General features: G+C 53.3%; 1 protein-coding gene across 5 annotated transcripts in view; it reads left to right on the top strand.

Moving 5' to 3' along the window:
* TBC1D16 (TBC1 domain family member 16) overlaps positions 1 to 18,135 on the top strand; it is a 101,202-nt gene that overhangs the window by 7,352 nt on the left and 75,715 nt on the right. For 4 of the 5 annotated variants that reach the window (XM_008013163.3, XM_037993235.2, XM_008013164.3 and 1 more), the window contains exons 2-3: positions 14,447 to 14,689; positions 16,983 to 17,580. In XM_008013163.3, coding sequence (XP_008011354.1) covers positions 14,509 to 14,689; positions 16,983 to 17,580 — 779 coding nt within the window. In that variant the 5' untranslated portion in view covers positions 14,447 to 14,508. The remainder of the gene's footprint in view (positions 1 to 14,446; positions 14,690 to 16,982; positions 17,581 to 18,135) is intronic. The other variant, XM_073005462.1, reaches the window with a different exon arrangement.

Below are 18,135 nucleotides of genomic sequence, written 5' to 3'. Positions count from 1 at the left end.
ACAGAGTCTCACTGTGTCTCCCAGGCTGGAGTGCAATGGTGCCATCTCGGCTCACTGCAACCTCTACCTCCTGGGTTCAAGTGATTCTCCTGCCTCAGCCTCCTGAGCAACAGGGATTACAGGCATGTGCCACCATGCTCGGCTGATTTTTGTATTTCTAGTAGAGATAGGATGTCACCATGTTGGCCCGGCTGGTCATGAACTCCCGACCTCAGGTGATCCACCTGCCCTGGCCTTCCGAAGTGCTGGGATTACAGGCATGAGCTGCCGCGCCTGGTTATTCCTTTTTTCTTTTTTTTGTACACTCAAGCTGATGCAAGTTGTAGATCCTGGCTTCACTCCATCTGTGAATTCTTTGTGCCAACTGCCAAGTTGGCATTGCTATCCTTTCCATCAACAAAAACAAGGCATTTGGAACCTTAATGAAGATGGCATTCTGGGAGGCACATTGTAAAAGGAGCGTCTCGGAGGTGTCATGCACTCAGCAGCTTATAATTGAAAATACAAATCGACAAGGACATCACCGTTCCAAAATACAAATGTGAAGTGGATGCATTTGAGGAGAATAGGGGTTCTTATTGTCAAGGATCTACCCTTAGCTGTTTCTCTCTCTCTCTCTCTTTTTTTTTTTTTTTTTTTTGAGATGGAGTCCTGCTGTGTCACCCAGGCTGGGGTTCAGTGGTGAGATCTCAGCTCACTGCAACCTCTGCCTCCCAGGTTCGAGAGATTCTCCTGCCTCAGCCTCCCAAGTAGCTGGGATTATTGGCGTGTGCCACCACCCCCAGCTAATTTTTGCATTTCTAGTAGAGACAGGGTTTTGCCACGTTGGCCAGGCTGGTCTCAAACTCCTGACTTCAAGAGATCCGCCTGCCTCCCAAAGTGCTGGTATTACAGGCATGAGCCACTGCACTTGGCCTCTCTTTTTTTTGGGGGGACAGGGTCTTGCTCTGTCACCCAGGCTGCAGTGCAGTGGCGCAGTCACAGCTCATTGCAGCCTCGACCTCCCACCTCAACCTCCTGAGTAGCTGAGGCTTTAGGCACAGGCCACCAAGCCTGGCTAATTTTTAAAGTGTTTTTTGTAGAGATGAGGTTTCTCCATGTCACCCAGGCTGATCTTGAACTCCTGGGCTCAAGCAATTCTCCCGCCTCAGCCTTCTGAGTAGCTGAGACTATAGGCACATGCCACCATGCTCAGCTAATTTTTGCTTTTTTTGTAGAGACGGGGTTTCAGCATGTTGCCCAAACTGGTCTCGAACTCCTAGACTCAGGCGATCCGCCTGCCTCGGACTCCCAAAACTGTTAAGATTACAGACATGAGCCACCACACCCAGCTGCCTTAGCTTCTCTACCCATCTTCCTCTCTCAGGATTTGGGGAGGGGATGTGTAATAATTGCCACAAGGTGCTTTGAGCATCTTGTATTGCCATTTTGATTTTGATGAACTCTGAGTCCTTCCTAGAGACTGGAAAAGCCTGGTGTCTGTTCTTTGCTGCAGGCCTGTCTCAGCTCCCTTTCCAGTGTTCACTCATTTTGTGTCTGCGGAGTTCTGCTGGCTGCCCCCGCCTCTGTTCGTGTACTCATGAGAAGGCATCTGGCCCCTAGGAAGAGCCCCAGGCCCGCAGAAGGAAACCTGGATGTCCCCCTTGCTCTGAGTTCCATACAGGGGCAGCGTTTCTGGCATCCAGCTTCCTTGCCTCCCAGGACGAATGGTTATCTTTGCTCCCCTCAAACCCCGCAGGACTCCAGGTCCCTAAGGTCATGGGCATCAACTACTCCGCACCACTGTGGGCAAGGGCCATTCAAAGTCTTGCATCTTGCAGATTCAAGGACATTAGGAAACTCTCCCACCAGACAACTCGGGCTGCTGGCAGCCGGGTTCTCAGTCTGGGAACCAAATGTTCTCTTTGACTCCGCTCGGTTCAGCCTGCCTCTAGTGCCTGCCTGTTCTCGGCGTTGGTCCACACAACTCCCCTCTTGTCCACGCCTTCTCCACGCCTCTTTGAATGCAAGCTTCCTGGTCTCGAGCCTCTTTTTATTTTAAACTAATAGATTCCCCCCTCCCCAAGAAGATGAGGTTTGTTTGTTTTGCAGAGAGTCTTGCTCTGTCACCCAGGCTGGAGTGCGATGGCATAATCTTGGCTCATTGCCGCCTCCACCTCCTGGGTTCAAGCGATTCTCATGCCTCAGCCTCCTGAGTAGCTGGGATTACAGGCGTGCGCCACCATGCCTGGCTAATTTTTGTATTTTTTAATTAGTGATGGGGTTTTGCCATGTTGACCAGGATGGTCTCGAACTCCTGACCTCAGGTGATCCGCCCGCCTTGGCCTCCCAAAGTGCTGGGATTACCGGCGTGAGCCAGGATGCCTGGCTGCCCCTTTCTTTTTAATATTGAATAATACTCCATTATTTAGGTGTATCACAGTTTGTTTGTTTATTCACCTGTTGGAGAACATCTTGGTTGCTTCCGAGTGTCGGCAGTTATGAGTAAAGCTGCTCTAAACATCCGTGTGCAGTTTCTGTGTGGCGGACTTGATTGTCTAGAGCAGTTTTAGGTTTACAGAAAAATGAGCAGAAGGTACAGAGTGCTGTATGGGATGAGATGGGGACGGGAGACCACCGCTTCCCTGTGGGGCTTCCTGTCTCATGGATCGAGAGTCCTTAAGGCCTCCAGGGCCTGTGTCTTAGGGACACAACCAAGGGACAGAAGTGGACCCTCAGAGGCCACTGCCCTGGGCAAGCTCCTGGCCATTAGGCAGCAGTGTCTCCCTGGCACTCTAGCAGGAAGGTACTCCTGGGATGGGGTGGGGCGGGGGGGGCTCCCAGCAGGGGGGTGCTTCCAGCAAGGATGTGCTCCTAGCAGGCAGCTGCTCCCAGCAGGGGGGTGCTCCCAGCAGGGGGGTGCTCCCAGCAGAGGGGTGCTCCCAGCAGAAGGGTGCTCCTAGCAGGCAGCTGCTCCCAGCAGGGGGGTGCTTCTAGCAGAGGGGTGCTCCCAGCAGGGGGGTGTTCCCAGCAGGGGGGTGCTTCCAGCAGGGGGGTGCTCCCAGCAGGGGGGTGCTCCTAGCAGAGGGGTGCTCCCAGCAGAGGGGTGCTCCTAGCAGGCAGCTGCTCCCAGCAGGGGGGTGCTTCCAGCAGGGGGGTGCTCCCAGCAGGGGGGTGCTCCCAGAAGAGGGGTGCTCCTAGCAGGCAGCTGCTCCCAGCAGGGGGGTGCTTCTAGCAGAGGGGTGCTCCCAGCAGAGGGGTGCTCCCAGCAGAAGGGTGCTCCTAGCAGGCAGCTGCTCCCAGCAGGGGGGTGCTTCTAGCAGAGGGGTGCTCCCAGCAGGGGGGTGTTACCAGCAGGGGGGTGCTTCCAGCAGGGGGGTGCTCCCAGCAGGGGGGTGCTCCTAGCAGAGGGGTGCTCCCAGCAGAGGGGTGCTCCTAGCAGGCAGCTGCTCCCAGCAGGGGGGTGCTTCCAGCAGGGGGGTGCTCCCAGCAGGGGGGTGCTCCCAGCAGAGGGGTGCTCCTAGCAGGCAGCTGCTCCCAGCAGGGGGGTGCTTCTAGCAGGGGGGTGCTCCCAGCAGAGGGGTGCTCCCAGCAGAAGGGTGCTCCTAGCAGGCAGCTGCTCCCAGCAGGGGGGTGCTTCTAGCAGAGGGGTGCTCCCAGCAGGGGGGTGTTCCCAGCAGAGGGGTGTTCCCAGCAGGGGGGTGCTCCCAGCAGGGGGGTGCTCCCAGCAGGGGGGTGCTCCCAGCAGAGGGGTGCTCCCAGCAGAGGGGTGCTCCTAGCAGGCAGCTGCTCCCAGCAGGCAGCTGCTCCCAGCAGGGGGGTGCTTCTAGCAGAGGGGTGTTCCCAGCAGGGGGGTGTTCCCAGCAGGGGGGTGCTTCCAGCAGGGGGGTGCTCCCAGCAGAGGGGTGCTCCCAGCAGAGGGGTGTTCCCAGCAGAGGGGTACTCCCAGCAGAGGGGTACTCCCAGCAGGGGGGTGCTCCCAGCAGAGGGGTGCTCCCAGCAGGGGGGTGCTCCCAGCAGGGGGGTACTCCCAGCAGGGGGGTGCTCCCAGCAGGGGGGTGCTCCCAGCAGAGGGGTGTTCCCAGCAGAGGGGTGCTCCCAGCAGGGGGGTGCTCCCAGCAGAGGGGTGCTCCTAGCAGAGGGGTGCTCCTAGCAGGCAGCTGCTCCCAGCAGAGGGGTGCTCCCAGCAGAGGGGTGCTCCTAGCAGGCAGCTGCTCCCAGCAGAGGGGTACTCCCAGCAGGGGGGTGCTCCCAGCAGAGGGGTGCTCCTAGCAGGCAGCTGCTCCCAGCAGAGGGGTACTCCCAGCAGAGGGGTGCTCCCAGCAGGCAGCTGCTCCCAGCAGGGGGGTGCTCCCAGCAGGGGGGTGCTCCCAGCAGGGGGGTGCTCCCAGCAGGGGGGTGCTCCCAGCAGGCAGGCCCTGAAGCCCAGGCACCAAGGCTGCTGCAAGACTCTCCAGGGCTCTCCAGGGGCATTTGCCAGACCCCTCATTCAGCCCTCAGAGCCGAGGCACCCCCTCCTCCAGCTCACAGCACCTGCACTTCCTACCCCCCAGTGACAGGTGGCTGACTTGTGTCTATGGACCCAGGACAGACCAGCGTGGGGGCTGGGTAGGGAGGCTCCTGCAGCCCTGGATCCACCTGGGGCTTCCCTAATCCTGGAGACAGCTGGGAAGGAGTGGGGCCCAGGCAGTGGCTGGCGGGTCAACAATGGGGCTCTCGGAGAACAGAGGCAAAGCTGGTAGAACAGAGGGTGTGTGGTATGGTGTGTGTGTCTATGGTGTGTAGTGTGTGTGCCTATGGTGTGTGGTGTGTAGTGTGTGTGTCTATGGTGTGTAGTGTGTGGTGGGTGCCCACACGTGCGTGCTTCTTGGCCTCTGACTCCTCCAGGGCGGGAGCAGTAGGCATGAGTTTGGGATCTCCTTGGGGCTGGGGTCCCTGGAGCGTGCCCACTGCAGCCCTGCCGGGCTGGCCTGAGGTGGGGCCTCTGGTTGTGGCCAGGGCTGCGGGTTGGGCCGGGCAGGAGCCTCTGGCCCCGAGAAAGCCAAAAGCCGAAGAAAGCCAAAAGCCGCTTCTCCTTAGCCGGCGGCGGCCGGCGAGGGATTTGGGCCCCGCCCGCACTCGCCGAGGGCTGCGTCCTTAGCTGCTGCGCTTGTTCCTCCAGCCTCGTCCTGCAGGGGCCTGGGAGCCCTGTCCCCTGGAGCTCTTTGCTCCCCGCCTCTGACAGGGTCGGGTTAAACTCAGCTTTCTCTTCTCTGGCTGGAGGACTCTTCTCTGGCTGGTGGAGCTGCAGAATGAGGGCGCTGCCAAGGTGCATTTTGGACCCTGAATGGAAATTCACACCAGGGCTGGAGGCACCGGCTGGGCCTGGGAGGTGGAAGATGAGGACGACCTGACACACCCCGCTGTGACTGTGGCTGTGACTGTGGCTGGGGTGGTGGGACGGAAGCCCACAGCGGGGCCAGGCGGGCCACCGAGGAGCAGGGCCACGCCAGCCATGCCCTGAGCCGGGGTGGGGGGCCCAGCGGTGGTTCTCGCTCCTGGCCTGCACCAAGGTGAGGAATCCCCGGAAGGACCCCTGGGTGTGAGTGGCGCTGAGCATCTCTTCAAGCCGTGGCCACACAAAGCAGGATTGAGATTCCGGGAAGAAATGACCGCAGGGGCTGTGGGCCTGTCTTTGACGAGCTTACTCTGGACTCATGGGGAACCGTGGCTTCATGCTGGGACTGCGGGGCGGAAGGAGGGCATGGAGGGCTTTGGCTGCCCCCGCACTGTCCCATGGTAGGCTCCGAGCAGCTGTCACCGGAGCCTGTTCGCAGTTCCCCTGGAGGGCCGCCTGCGCATCAAGGGGAGGGGAGCGGCTGGGCTTGGTCTTTGGAAGGGACATCTGCTGAATTTCTGAACACGTATTTTATTACAGGTGCTCTCAGCAGGGTGGAGGGGGTGGCCTGGGGGAGGAAGTTAAAATGACCCCACCTGTCCATTTTGCGCTAAACCTTGCCTGTGATGAGCCGTTACCCTCACCGGAGCGTGTGGATAGTGTGAGAACCTCGGATCTCACACACGTGTTTGTCACATGTGCACGGTTGGGGCAGCTGAGAGGGTGTGGACCATGAAGTGGGCCAAACCACATAGGCCTCCGGGTCACGGCCAAGGCACCTCTTAAAATTGTCCATAAAGTTTTATATAATAAATGTTCCCGGCCAGGCATGGTGGCTCACGCCTGTAATCCCAGCACTTTGGGAGGCTGAGGTGGGCAGATCAGCTGAGGTCAGGAGTTTGAGACCAGCCTGACCAACATGGCAAAACCCTGTCTCTACTGAAAATACAAAAATTAGCCAGGTGTGATGGTGGGTACCTGTAATCCTAGCTACATGGGAGGCTGAGGCAGGAGAATCGCTTGAACCTGGGAGGTAGAGGTTGCAGTGAGCCAAGATTGTGCCATTGCACTCCAGCCTGGGTGACAGAGTGAGACTCTGCCTCACAAAAAATAAAAACAGGGCCAGATGTGGTGGCTCACGCCTGTAATCCCAGCACTTGGGAGGCTGAGGCAGGTGGATCACCTGAGGTCAGGAGTTCAAGACCAGCCTGGCCAACATGGTGAAACCCAGTGTCTACTAAAAAAATACAAAAATTAGCTGGGCGTGGTGATGGGCACCTATAATCCTAGCTACTTGGGAGGTTGAGGCAGGAGAATCGCTTGAACCTGGGAGGCGGAGGTTGAAGTAAGCCAAGATAGCACCACTGCACTCCACTATCTTGGGCAATAAGAACGAAACTGTGTCTCTAAATAAATAAATAAATAAGTCCCAGCTTTATTAATTTATCATAGATTTCAGGGTTTTTGTCCGATAACTGAGTAAACAATAAAAACAGAACCTAGCAATAAAAACAACATAAACATTCAATGAACTGCTCGATACTTTAGTTAACATTTGAGTCCCTTTCAGGTAAATGTATGCTTTGAATTAGGCTTCTGAAACATTAAAAGTAGTTCATTGAACATAGAAGAAAATACAGACTAATGTTTAAGGATCTTTAGCTTGGAAAGGATTATCTTAAGTATAAAAGTAATAAAGGAAGTCACTAAGAAAAAGTTACCATCAATTTACATAAAAGTTTAAAACCTCCATATGTCAAAATAGATAATATAAATAAAAGGCAAATTAGGAGAAATGCAGCAAATATAGCAAGGGATAATGATCTTTGTAAAGAGTTCTTACATATCAATGAAAATTCCATCTCAGCTTAATCTCTGTATTAAAAATAATAAGAATTTCACCACCCCAGCAGAAAAATTGGCAAAACACACCAACAGATAATTCACAGCTGAACACAGATGTCTAATAAATACAGAGTAATCTGTCACCCAGGGTGGGGTGCAGTGGTGCAATCATGGCTCAATGCAGCCCCGACGTTCTGGGCCCAAGGGATCCGCCTCAGCCTCCCAAGTAGCTGGGATTACAGGCGTGCGCCACCACGCCTGGCTAATTTTGTGTTTTTAGTAGACATGGGTTTCTCCATGTTGGTCAGGCTGGTGTCTAACTCCCAACCTCAGGTGATCCACCCGCCTCGGCCTCCCAAAGTGCTGGGATTACAGGCGTGAGGCACCACACCTGGTCTTACGCTTTTTAAATGTGTTAATAATGTGGTGTATTTGTTTGCTAGGGCCGCCCAAACAAAGTACCAGGGTCCAGGTGGCTTGAGCAATAGAAATCTTCTCTCTGATGGCTCTGGAGGCAGGAAGTCCAAGATCAAGGTGTGGGCAGAGTTGCTTCCCTCGGAGGCTGTGAGGGAGGGGCTGCTCCAGGCCTGCTCCTTGCTGGCAGGTGGCTCATTGTATTCACATGGCGCTCTCCTTGTGCACAGGCACCTGCCGCCAACTTCCTCTTATTATACGGACACCAGTCATGTTGACCTCAGCGTAACTTGATTACCTTTATAAGGACGCTGTCTTCAAAAACAGCTTTATTCTTGGGTACTGGGGTTTAAGACTTCGACACAGGAGAGGGCCGAGATTGTGCCACTGCACTCCAGCCTGGGTGACCAGCGAGACTCCATCTCAAAAAAAAAAAAAAAAAAAAGACTCAACACAGGAATTTTAGGAGATGTACTTCAACCCTAAAATTTGTTATAAGTATATTTCACCTGGGAAAATATAATTATGATCCAACTGAAAGCAAGATATGATATAATTCCAAGGAGTGGGTTTTTAATTCATTCATTCATTATAGAGCACAAAATAGAGAATATGCAGATGTCTTAGAATTATGTGATTTAAGGGACACGTATTCTTCCTTTTATTTCTGAGTGTGTTTCATAACTAAAAAAAAGTTGAAAAAAATGCATCAAGGATTCTCCACTTCTAGTTTGATGGTGACCAGAGGTTGGGAACTAGGTTGGATTTTGATGAAATAGCCTCTTGCAAAAAAGCAAATACACTTTACAAATAAGGAGAATTGGTTTTAGAGAGCAGATAGTCCTGTCTAATGTTTAACAGACGTGCTCCGTTTCTCCAAAAAGAACCCGGTCTTTCCAGAACAATCTGGAAGGAGCCGGGTGTTGTCCTGGCGTCCCAGGTGGTGGGTGAGGGAGGAGCGGGGTGTTGTCCTGGCGTCCCAGGTGGTGGGTGAGGGAGGAGCCGGAGTTCTGCATGTGGCGGACAAAGGTCTCATGCTCCAGGGTTTCCTACTCACGAAATGACCCTGAGTGGTCAGAACCTGTCTTCTCATCTGTAAAGCTACACTCTTGGGACGCACCTCCTGGAGCCACAGTGAGGTTCCGCATCTCATGGAATGGGAGAAAACGCTGTATTTTGAACGCTTGTATTTTGGAATCTCCTTTAAAACTTCCAGCACACTTTTTTGATTATCCTCAGGGCTCGCAAAACATTTTCACTTAAAGAGGATTTTGATTTGGGGAAGCAGCTGAGAGCTATGTGCAGCCAGCTCTGGCGACTGGGGCGGTCATACTGAGTAGCGCCGTTTGAAACACAGAAGGAGGTGGGCTCCAGCCCCACCGCAGCCTCGTCCGCTGTGGACACCACGCAGGCTGTGGAGCACCCAAAACATGGCTGGGCAAAACTTTGATGTGCGTAAGTGCAAAAATGCCCAGCAGACTTTGAAGACTTTAAGGACATAAAATAGGCCGGGCGCAGTGGCTCACACTTGTAATCCTAACACTTAGGAAGGCTGAGGCAGGAGGATCACTTGAGGCCAGAAGTTCAAGACCAGCCTGGGCAAAGAAGTGAAACCTCATCTCTACAAAAAATAAAAAAATTATCGGGACATGGTGGCATGTACCTTTAGTCCAAGCTACTTGGGAAACTGGGCAGGAGGATTCCTTGAACCCAGGAGGTTGAGAATATAGTGAGCTGTGATCGCACCACTGTACTCTAGCCTGGGTGACAACCTGTCTCTAAAAAAAAAAAAGAATGTGAAAGATTTCATTAATTTTTTCAGGCCGGGCGCGGTGGCTCACGCCTGTAATCCCAGCACTTTGGGAGGCCGAAGGGCGGATCATCAGGTCAGGAGATCGAGACCACCCTGGCTAACACAGTGAAACCCCCTCTCTACTAAAAATACAAAAAAATTAGCCAGGCGTGGTGGTGGGCACCTGTAGTCCCAGCTACTTGGGAGGCTGAGGCAGGAGAATGGCGTGAACCCGGGAGGCAGAGCTTGCAGTGAGCCGAGATCGCGCCACTGCACTCCAGCCTGGGAGACAGAGCGAGACTCCATCTCAAAATAATAATAATAATAATAATATTCTTTTCATATTGACTACATGCTGAAATAATAATATTTTAGATGTATTATGCTAAAAATTATTAAAATTAATTTCACTTTTTTTTTTTTTTTTTTTGCTTAAAAACCTATGGCTACCAGAAAATTTAAGATGGTATCTGTGACTCCTGCAGTGTTTCTGTTGGACATGGCTGGTCTAGAGGACGGGGAACAATTTTCTTGCAGGGCTTATTAACTGACCTTGCAATTCTTGAAGAATTCTTGAATTCTAAAAATATTCTAGACAACATTAGAAAGAACACAGCTTTTCCACATGATTATTGGGAAGGACAATACGTTTTTTGATTTGTAGTTTGCGGTGTGATTTTTTTTTTAAAGTTTCATCACTTAGTTGTCATATGTCACTGTGTGGGATGAAGTGTTTAGGCCAGGAGTGGCCAGAAGGCTTCCTGGAGAGGTTGGCCAGGAGCTGGTTTGGATAGGTGGAGAAGAGTCCCCCGGATTTGCTCAGATGGTCTATGCCAGGGCACTGCCATCTGCAACCCACAGGCCAAAGCCAGGCTTCCACCTGTTTTGTGCAGCTTATGAGCTAAGGATGATTTTTACTTTTTTTTTTTTTTTTTGAGATGGCGTCTTGCGCTGTCACCCAGCCTGGTGGGCAGTGGTACGATCTCGGCTCACCACAACCTCTGCCCCCCAGATTCAAGCGATTCTCCCGCCTCAGCCTCCTGAGTAGCTGGGATTACAGGCATGTGCCACCATGCTTGACTAATTTTGTATTTTTTTTTAATTCTTTTTTTTTTTTGCCTTTTTAAAAAAATTATTATTATACTTTAAGTTCTAGGGTACATGTGCATAACGTGCAGGTTTCATTTTGTATTTTTAGTAGAAACGGGGTTTCTCCGTGTTGGTCAGTCTGATGTCAAACTCCTGACCTCAGGTGATCCGCCCACCTAGGCCTCCCAAAGTGCCAAGATTACAGGCGTGAGCCACTGCTCCCGGCTGGTTTTTACGTTTTTTAAGGGGGTTGAAAAAATGGAAAGAATTTTTTTTTGGGACATGTGAAAAATGGTCTAGAATTTAAGCTTGGGTGTCTATCAGTAAAGCTTCACTGTCACAGTCATGCCCATCATTTACTGTGTGTGGCTGCTCCTGCACTCCAAGGGCCGTGTTGAGTGGTCACCACAGAGACTCTCTGGCCCAGAGAGTCCAAAGCGTTTACTCTCTGGCCTTTTGCAGAAGAAGTTTGCTGACCCCTGCACCGAGGGGTCGACTTCTTCTGCCGCCTTCATTAGACATGTTGAGGGGGCCTAAGAAGGGGTGGGCTAGGGAGAGCCGAGTGGATGAGGGCCCTGGAGATGGTCGAGATCAGGCGTCCGTGGCTCAAGGCTGAGGAGGTGAGAATCTGAGCTGGGTCCCCACTCCCAGAACTGGTGATTTTCAGAAGTGATGTTGACATCGGGATCTGTGAGATGGGGAGACGGGAGTGATAGATCTGTCAGAGGAAAGACACGGGAATGGGAAGGCCACTCCTGGGCTGGCTGGAACATCTTTGGAATATTGTGCTTGAGAAGTCAGCAGCCATGGAGACAACTGGAAATACACAAACAGGGTTGCGGGAGGCTGAAGCATGGAGGGGGTCAGAGGAGGGGAAGCAGAGAGGCAGAGAGTGCTGACCGCCTGGTCCTGGGACGGTGGCTATCACCACTGACATCTGCCCTCTGCCTCCTGCCAGGGCGGGAGCCAGTTCTGCTGAGCCAGCGGGGACCCCCCTACCCACCCACCCTCTGTCCCAGAGCCTAGCCAAGTGCTGGGGGTGAAAAGGAGGTGATTTAGGGACCACCCTCAACCAGCTCTGGATCTTTGGAGAAACGTAAAAAATGCAGAAAGTTCAAAGAACAAGATCATATTCCTGGAGACCCTCTGCCAGTTGATAATGTTTAATTTTTTACTGTGGTAAAATACATCCAAGGTAAAACTTACCACTTTAACCATTTTTAAGTATCAGGTTCAGTGGCATTGAGTACATTCAGTGTAGTCAGTGGACAGAGCCGCTGCCACTGTCCATCTCCAGGACGCTTTTATCCTCCCAAGCTGAAGCCCTGTCCCCCTTAAACATGACCTCCCCGTTCCCCCTACCTCACCCCCTCGCACCCACTGTTCCACTTCCTGTCTCTATGAACCTAACTACTCTAAGGACCTCACACGAGTAGAATCGTGCAGTACTTGTCTCTTGTGACTGGTTTGTTTCCCTTAGCGCAATGTTTTCGGGGTTCATCCATGCCATAGCAGGCGTCAGACTTTCTTTTCAAGGCAGAATAATCATCCCTTGTACCACATTAGGTTTATTCACTCCCAGTTGCTAATTCTTTTTTTTTTGAGATGAGTCTCGCTGTGTCACCCAGGCTGGAGTGTAGTGGTGTGATCTCGGCTCACTGAAACCTCCACCTCCTGGGTTTAAGCAATTCTCCTGCCTCAGCCTCCCATGTAGCTGGAATTACAGGCGTGTGCCACCACACCTGGCTAATTTTTGTATTTTTAGTAGAGGCAGGCTTTTGCTATGTTGACCAGGTTGATCTCGAACTTCTGACATCAGGTGATCCGCCCACCTTGGCCTCCCAAAGTGCTGGAATTACAGGCACCCAGTCAGAATTTCCTTTCTTTTTAAGGCCAAATAATATTCCATTGTACCACATTTGGTTTATTCACTCCCGGTTGCTAATTCTTATCATGTTGGCTTCAAGCCTTTTCTTCCTTCAAAGAGATGAAGGTGAAGCCCCTCTGTGGCTGTCCTCTCCCAGACCCCCAAACTCTGCAGACTTTTGTGAAGCTGGCCCGCGTGCAGCCTAGCCGTGGTCAAAGTCCTGGACATCTCCCATCAGTGATCAGGATGCAGCGTCGCTCTGTGCCTGCCTTTTTTTTTTTTTTTTTTTTGAGATGGAGTCTCGCTCTGTCACCCAGGCTGGTATGCAGTGGCGCAATCCCAGCTCACTGCAACTTCCACCTCCCAGGCTCAAGCAATTCTCCTGCCTCAGCCTCCCAAGCAGCTGGGATTACAGGCTCGTGCCACCACACCCAGCTAATTTTTTTTGTATTGTTAGTCAGGATGGGGTTTTACCATGTTGACCAGGTTGATCTCGAACTCCTGACCTCAGGTGAACCACCTGCCTCGGCCTCCCAAAGTGCTTAGATTACAGGCATGAGTCATTGTGCCCGGCTGTGCCTGCCTCTTCACTGACATGGTCGTTCCTTGGCGTGGCTTGGTGTGTGTGTTTGTGAGCTCCATGTGTGTACAGAAGTCTAGTTGGTTCTTATCTGCTATCTAGAGGTTCAGTGGTTTCGTTTTTCTTGGTAGAAACTGGCTGCAAAGCATTTGAGTAGGTGTCTCCTTGGGTTTCTCCAGGCAGAGTCATCAAATGTTTTAGGTCACAGCACACATTATATATACATTTCATACGTCCCAGGTTGTCTTACCCACACTGGTGTGTCCTCATGGGGCAGAAGTTCCCTGACACAGTGCTGAGTCTACCTATGGCCAGGGTTCAAGGGCATTTTCTATTTTTTTTTTTCTTTTTTTCTTCTTATGCTGGTGTTGACCCACTAAATTGATTTCAGGATCTACAATAGGGCTGCAAATTGCAGTTTGAGGAACCGCCCTCAGGTATTTCCTAATAGAGGAATTTCAGGGGGCTTTGGGCCTTCTCAGTGGTGCCAGATCCTGCCATGTTGCTCCCGCCTTGGAGGAGACAGGACTGGTGACAGCTCCCCTTTCCCTCATCCTCAGTATTTTTAGACATAAAATTGCTTTTTACTGGTCTGTTGGGTGCTGAATTTTTGTTTGAAACTGAGAATCTCTTTACATATTTATCAGTTCTTTGGTTTTCCTCTTGTATAGAGCACCAATTTTTTTCTGTTGGGATGTTGCTCTTTTTCATCGTGAATTTATAGGAGTTCTTTATATATTCTGGATACTAATCCTTTGGTTTATGAATTTTCCTCTTTCTTTTTTTTGAGACAGAGTCTCGCTCTATTGCCCAGGCTAGAGTGCAGTGATGTGATCTCAGCTCACTGCAACCTCCGCCTCTTGGGTTCAAGCAATTCTCCTGCCTCAGCCTTCCAAGTAACTGGGACTACAGGCACCCACCACTGCACCTGGCTAATTTTTGTATTTTTGGTAGACGTGATGTTTCGCCATGTTGGCCAGGCTGGTCTTGAACCCCTTACCTCAAGTGATCTACCTGCCTCAGCCTCCCAAAGTGCTGGAATTACAGGCGTGAGCCAGTGCACCTGGCCTGTTTATTTCATTTTAATGAATTGGAAGGGCTCATTTGTGCTGACGCAGGTGGGAAACTGGGAAAAGAGAATGCCTGGAGGTTTTTGTGAAGTTCCTGAGGTGGGAATGGGGTTCCTGTAGCTTAGTGGTTCTCCTTGGGAGGGATTTTGTCCTCCAAGGCACATTTGGCAAAGCCTGGAGATGTTCTGGTTGTCGTACTGGGAAGGGAGGTGCTAGTGGCATCCAGAGCCAAGGGACGCTGCTCAGCCTCCTGCGATGGACAGGGTGGCCCGGCCCAGGTGGAGAATGTGGCCTACCCCATATAGAGCTGTGCACCAGCAGGATGCACTCCTGTGGTTAACCAGTACCCACTGGGTGCCGAGGCAACATGTACTGCTGTGAGACAGGACGCAAGTCCACGACCTTGACCATCTCCTCTCTCTTCCTCCCCCAGGCAGGTGTTGACGAGCCCTGCCTGGGCTGACGCGGGCGGAGGATGGAAACACTTGCCCGGCAATGTCTCTGGGCCGCCTCCTTCGCAGAGCCTCCTCCAAAGCCTCGGACCTCCTGACCCTCACCCCTGCTGGCAGCGGCAGCGGGTCCCCCTGTGTCCTGGATGGAGAGATCATCTACTCCAAGAACAATGTCTGCGTGCACCCGCCGGAGGGGCTGCAGGGGCTGGGGGAGCACCACCCAGGTGAGCCAGGGCAGGCGAGGCTCCAGGGTCACAGAGCCCAGGTTATTTTCTGAGTGAGGGCTCTGAAGGCCCTGGGCCACAGCACTAAGAGAGACAAGTGCGTTTGGTTCCTTTTCCAGAACGTGTAACTGCAGCTGTCCTCCCGGAAGGAGGGTCTGGGGGTGTTAAGTCTGGCTCATGGCAGGCTGGGTGAGTCCCTCAGCCCTGCTGCTTCCAGAGGGAGGGACAAAAAGATGGGTTAGTGATCCCTGAGGCCTGCCTGGCCCCTTGTCATTCGTGTGAATGACTTGCAACAAATAAATGCATTGCTTTGTTCATCTGTTGCTTTATTTAATTTGTACAACCACCTCATGGGCGTGGCCAGGGCCCCAGCAGGCCTCTCAGGTGGGTAAGGACGCCGGTGTTCAGAGAGGCTGAGGGACTCTCGGCTGCACAGTGCCAGTCTGTGGTGGAGGTGGAGCTGCAGGGTAGTCTCTGGACTCTTTCTTCTCATTTCTTCCTGTTGCCGTCCCCTTCCCTGGCTGCTAAAAAGATATTTCAGGGCCCTGCAGCCTAGCTGTGGCCTGCACTCGCACACCCTAACATTTACTTGGCCTGGGCAAGAGTACAGACAGAAGCCCCAGACAGATGGTAAAATAGTAAAGTTATCGTCTGGGCACGGTGGTTCACACCTATAATCCCAGCACTTTGGGAGGCTGAGGTGGGAGGATTGCTTGAACCCAGGAGTTGGAGACCAGCCTGGCCAACAGAGTTAGACTTCTCTATTTCAAAACAAAGTTATACATTACAGTGAGATCTGGGCACTTTATACAAATTATGTTTCAGTCGAATACTGAATACATTTTTAAACAAGACAAAAGTTTAAATTATGCCAATGAAACATTTAAAGCGAGTGTTCTGTCCCCCTGCCTTGATAAGTGTATCTTTAAAGCCACTGGCTGGTTGGCTGCGGCTGTGTGGGCAGGGGCTTTTCTGGAGTGCCCTAGAAAGGGGTGCAGGTTCTGGGCGATGCGGCCCCTTGACCCGGAGGTTGCCTGGCCTGAGGTCTTCTAGAGAGAGAGACCGGGGAGCAGCCGTCTCGGACCCGCTTGCTGATCTCAAAGCTGCGTGCTTCCAGGATGCTGAAACACTTCTCAGCCTCAGGCTCATGTTACCCTAATGCACAGCTGGCTGACATTCCCCAAATTTCCCAGCTTCTCTTGGCAACAGGAGCAGTGCTTAGGAGATTCTAGGGGTCTGAGTTGTAGAGACCTGGAGACTGGGTGGGGGAGGCCCAGGAATCGGGATATCCCAAAGCTGCTTGATGCTGTGTTAGGAGATGCCACCTCCCGCCAGAACTGAGCACTCACCCACTTGCTCTGGCCCAGGAGAAATTGCTCCTCTCCATGTCCCCAGCAACCCCGTCTGTGACACCAATGCTCACCTCTAAAGGTGGCTCCTTCCTCCAATAACCTGCATTTTAAAAATGCCACGAGTGCCACTCATGATTGGAAAAGGTCCAAATACCACCCAACTTGGATGAATTATTTTTGTGCAATAGAATGAAGTCTCCAGCCTCCATCCCTCCTAACAGTGCTGTAAAGCCATGAAGCTGGGCACCTGGGCTGCTGGGCTCACACAGACAGGGAGGCCTTAGGCAGGTGAGCCCTGGGGCCAGGGTCGGGGCTCTGAACACAGGGAGAGCCCCTGGTACTTGGAAAAGCGCATGGCAAGCCTGAACGGGTGGCTCATCGCCTGCGATCCCAGCACGTTGGGAGGCTGAGGTGGGTGGTTCACTTGAGCTCAGGAGTTTGAGACTAGCTTGGGCAACATAGTGAAACCTTATTTCTAAAAAAAAAACAAAAAAATTAGCTGGGTGTGGTGGTGTGCACCTGTAGTCCCAGCTATTCGGGAGGCAGAGGTGGGAGGATTGCTTGAGCCTGGGAGGTGGAGGTTGCAGTGAGCTGAGATTGCGCCACTGCACTCCAGCTTGAGGCACAGAGTGAGACCCTGTCTCAAAGGAAAAAAATAAACGCAAAAACCAAAAAGAAAGGCGCATGGCAGGCTGGTGCTCGGGGACCAGTGCCCCCTGGATCTGCTGGAAGTGTGTTCTTAGAAAACACGTGTAGCTGGAATTCATTTCAAGCTCCCCAGTTCCCCCTGGTGTTTTTGCTCAGGGCCAGGCTGTATCTGAGGCCAGACTGGCGCTTCACTAAAGGGCAGTGGCCTCTCCGAGCAGCTCGCCAAAGGTGCCACAAGGGCCTCATCCACAGCCTCCTGGCCTCTAACACACCGTCCCCCTGGCTCCTCACAGGTTACCTGTGCTTGTACATGGAGAAGGATGAGATGCTGGGAGCCACCCTCATCCTGGCGTGGGTCCCCAACTCTCGCATCCAGAGGCAGGACGAGGAGGCCCTACGCTACATCACGCCCGAGAGCTCCCCCGTTCGCAAGGCACCCCGCCCTCGTGGCCGGCGCACCCGGAGCTCAGGAGCCTCCCACCAGCCCTCCCCCACGGAGCTGCGGCCCACCCTGACCCCAAAAGATGAGGACATCCTGGTGGTGAGCCAGAGCGTTCCGGACGGCGTGCTCGCCAGCCCCGCGCCGGAGGACGAGGAGAAGCTGGCTCAGGGCTTGGGGGTGGATGGCGCCCAGCCGGCCTTGCAGCCTGCCCGCAGACCCTCTGGGATCTTGTCGACAGTCAGTCCGCAGGATGTCACCGAGGAGGGGCGGGAGCTGCGGCCCGAGGCCGGGGAGGAGGATGGTTCCTTGGAACTGTCAGCTGAGGGTGTGAGCAGAGACAGTTCCTTCGACTCAGACTCAGATGCCTTCTCCTCGCCCTTCTGCCTCTCGCCCATCAGCGCGGCACTGGCCGAGAGCCGCGGCTCCGTGTTTCTGGAAAGCGACAGCAGGTGAGTTCCTGGTTCTGGGTGTGGGCTCTCGGGAGGCCCCCAAGGCCTGACCTGGGCAGGAAGCTGTCACCTGCATCACCTGTGATGCTAGGTGAGCGCTGGAGGCATCTGCCCGACCTGCCTGTGACTGTGGCTGTGGCAGGAGCCCCTCCCCGAGGCGAGGGCTTCAGCAGGGAGTCCCCACTTTCCACTCCACTGAGAGGACTGTGAAGGGTGCGCCAGGGCATCCACATTCTTCTCTCTCCTTGAGGCTTACTAGGACTAAACAGGCCCTGTCAGGTCTGACAGGTCCCTGACCAAGGCCAAGCCCCCAGGAGTCCTTGTCCCTTCTGTTCCCATCGCCAGAGGGGCAGGAGATTGTCAGTCCTCAAGCAAGTGCTCGAGAGGCCCGGGTGGCATCATTAGGCTCACGCGCAGGGCTGGCCCAAGCCCAGATATGCTGCTCCGCTTGGTCCCCAGCTCCCCGCTCTGCCTTGCAGCCCACCAGGCACGTGACCTGGCCCCCTGTGGTCCCTGGAGGTGTTAGCCTCCCTCTTTCTCATAGCTGTGGAGGAT

The sequence above is a fragment of the Chlorocebus sabaeus genome, chromosome 16 (genome assembly GCF_047675955.1).
Source record: "Chlorocebus sabaeus isolate Y175 chromosome 16, mChlSab1.0.hap1, whole genome shotgun sequence".
Classification (NCBI taxonomy): Eukaryota; Metazoa; Chordata; class Mammalia; order Primates; family Cercopithecidae; genus Chlorocebus; species Chlorocebus sabaeus.
This window is presented reverse-complemented; position numbering and strand designations above follow the sequence as displayed.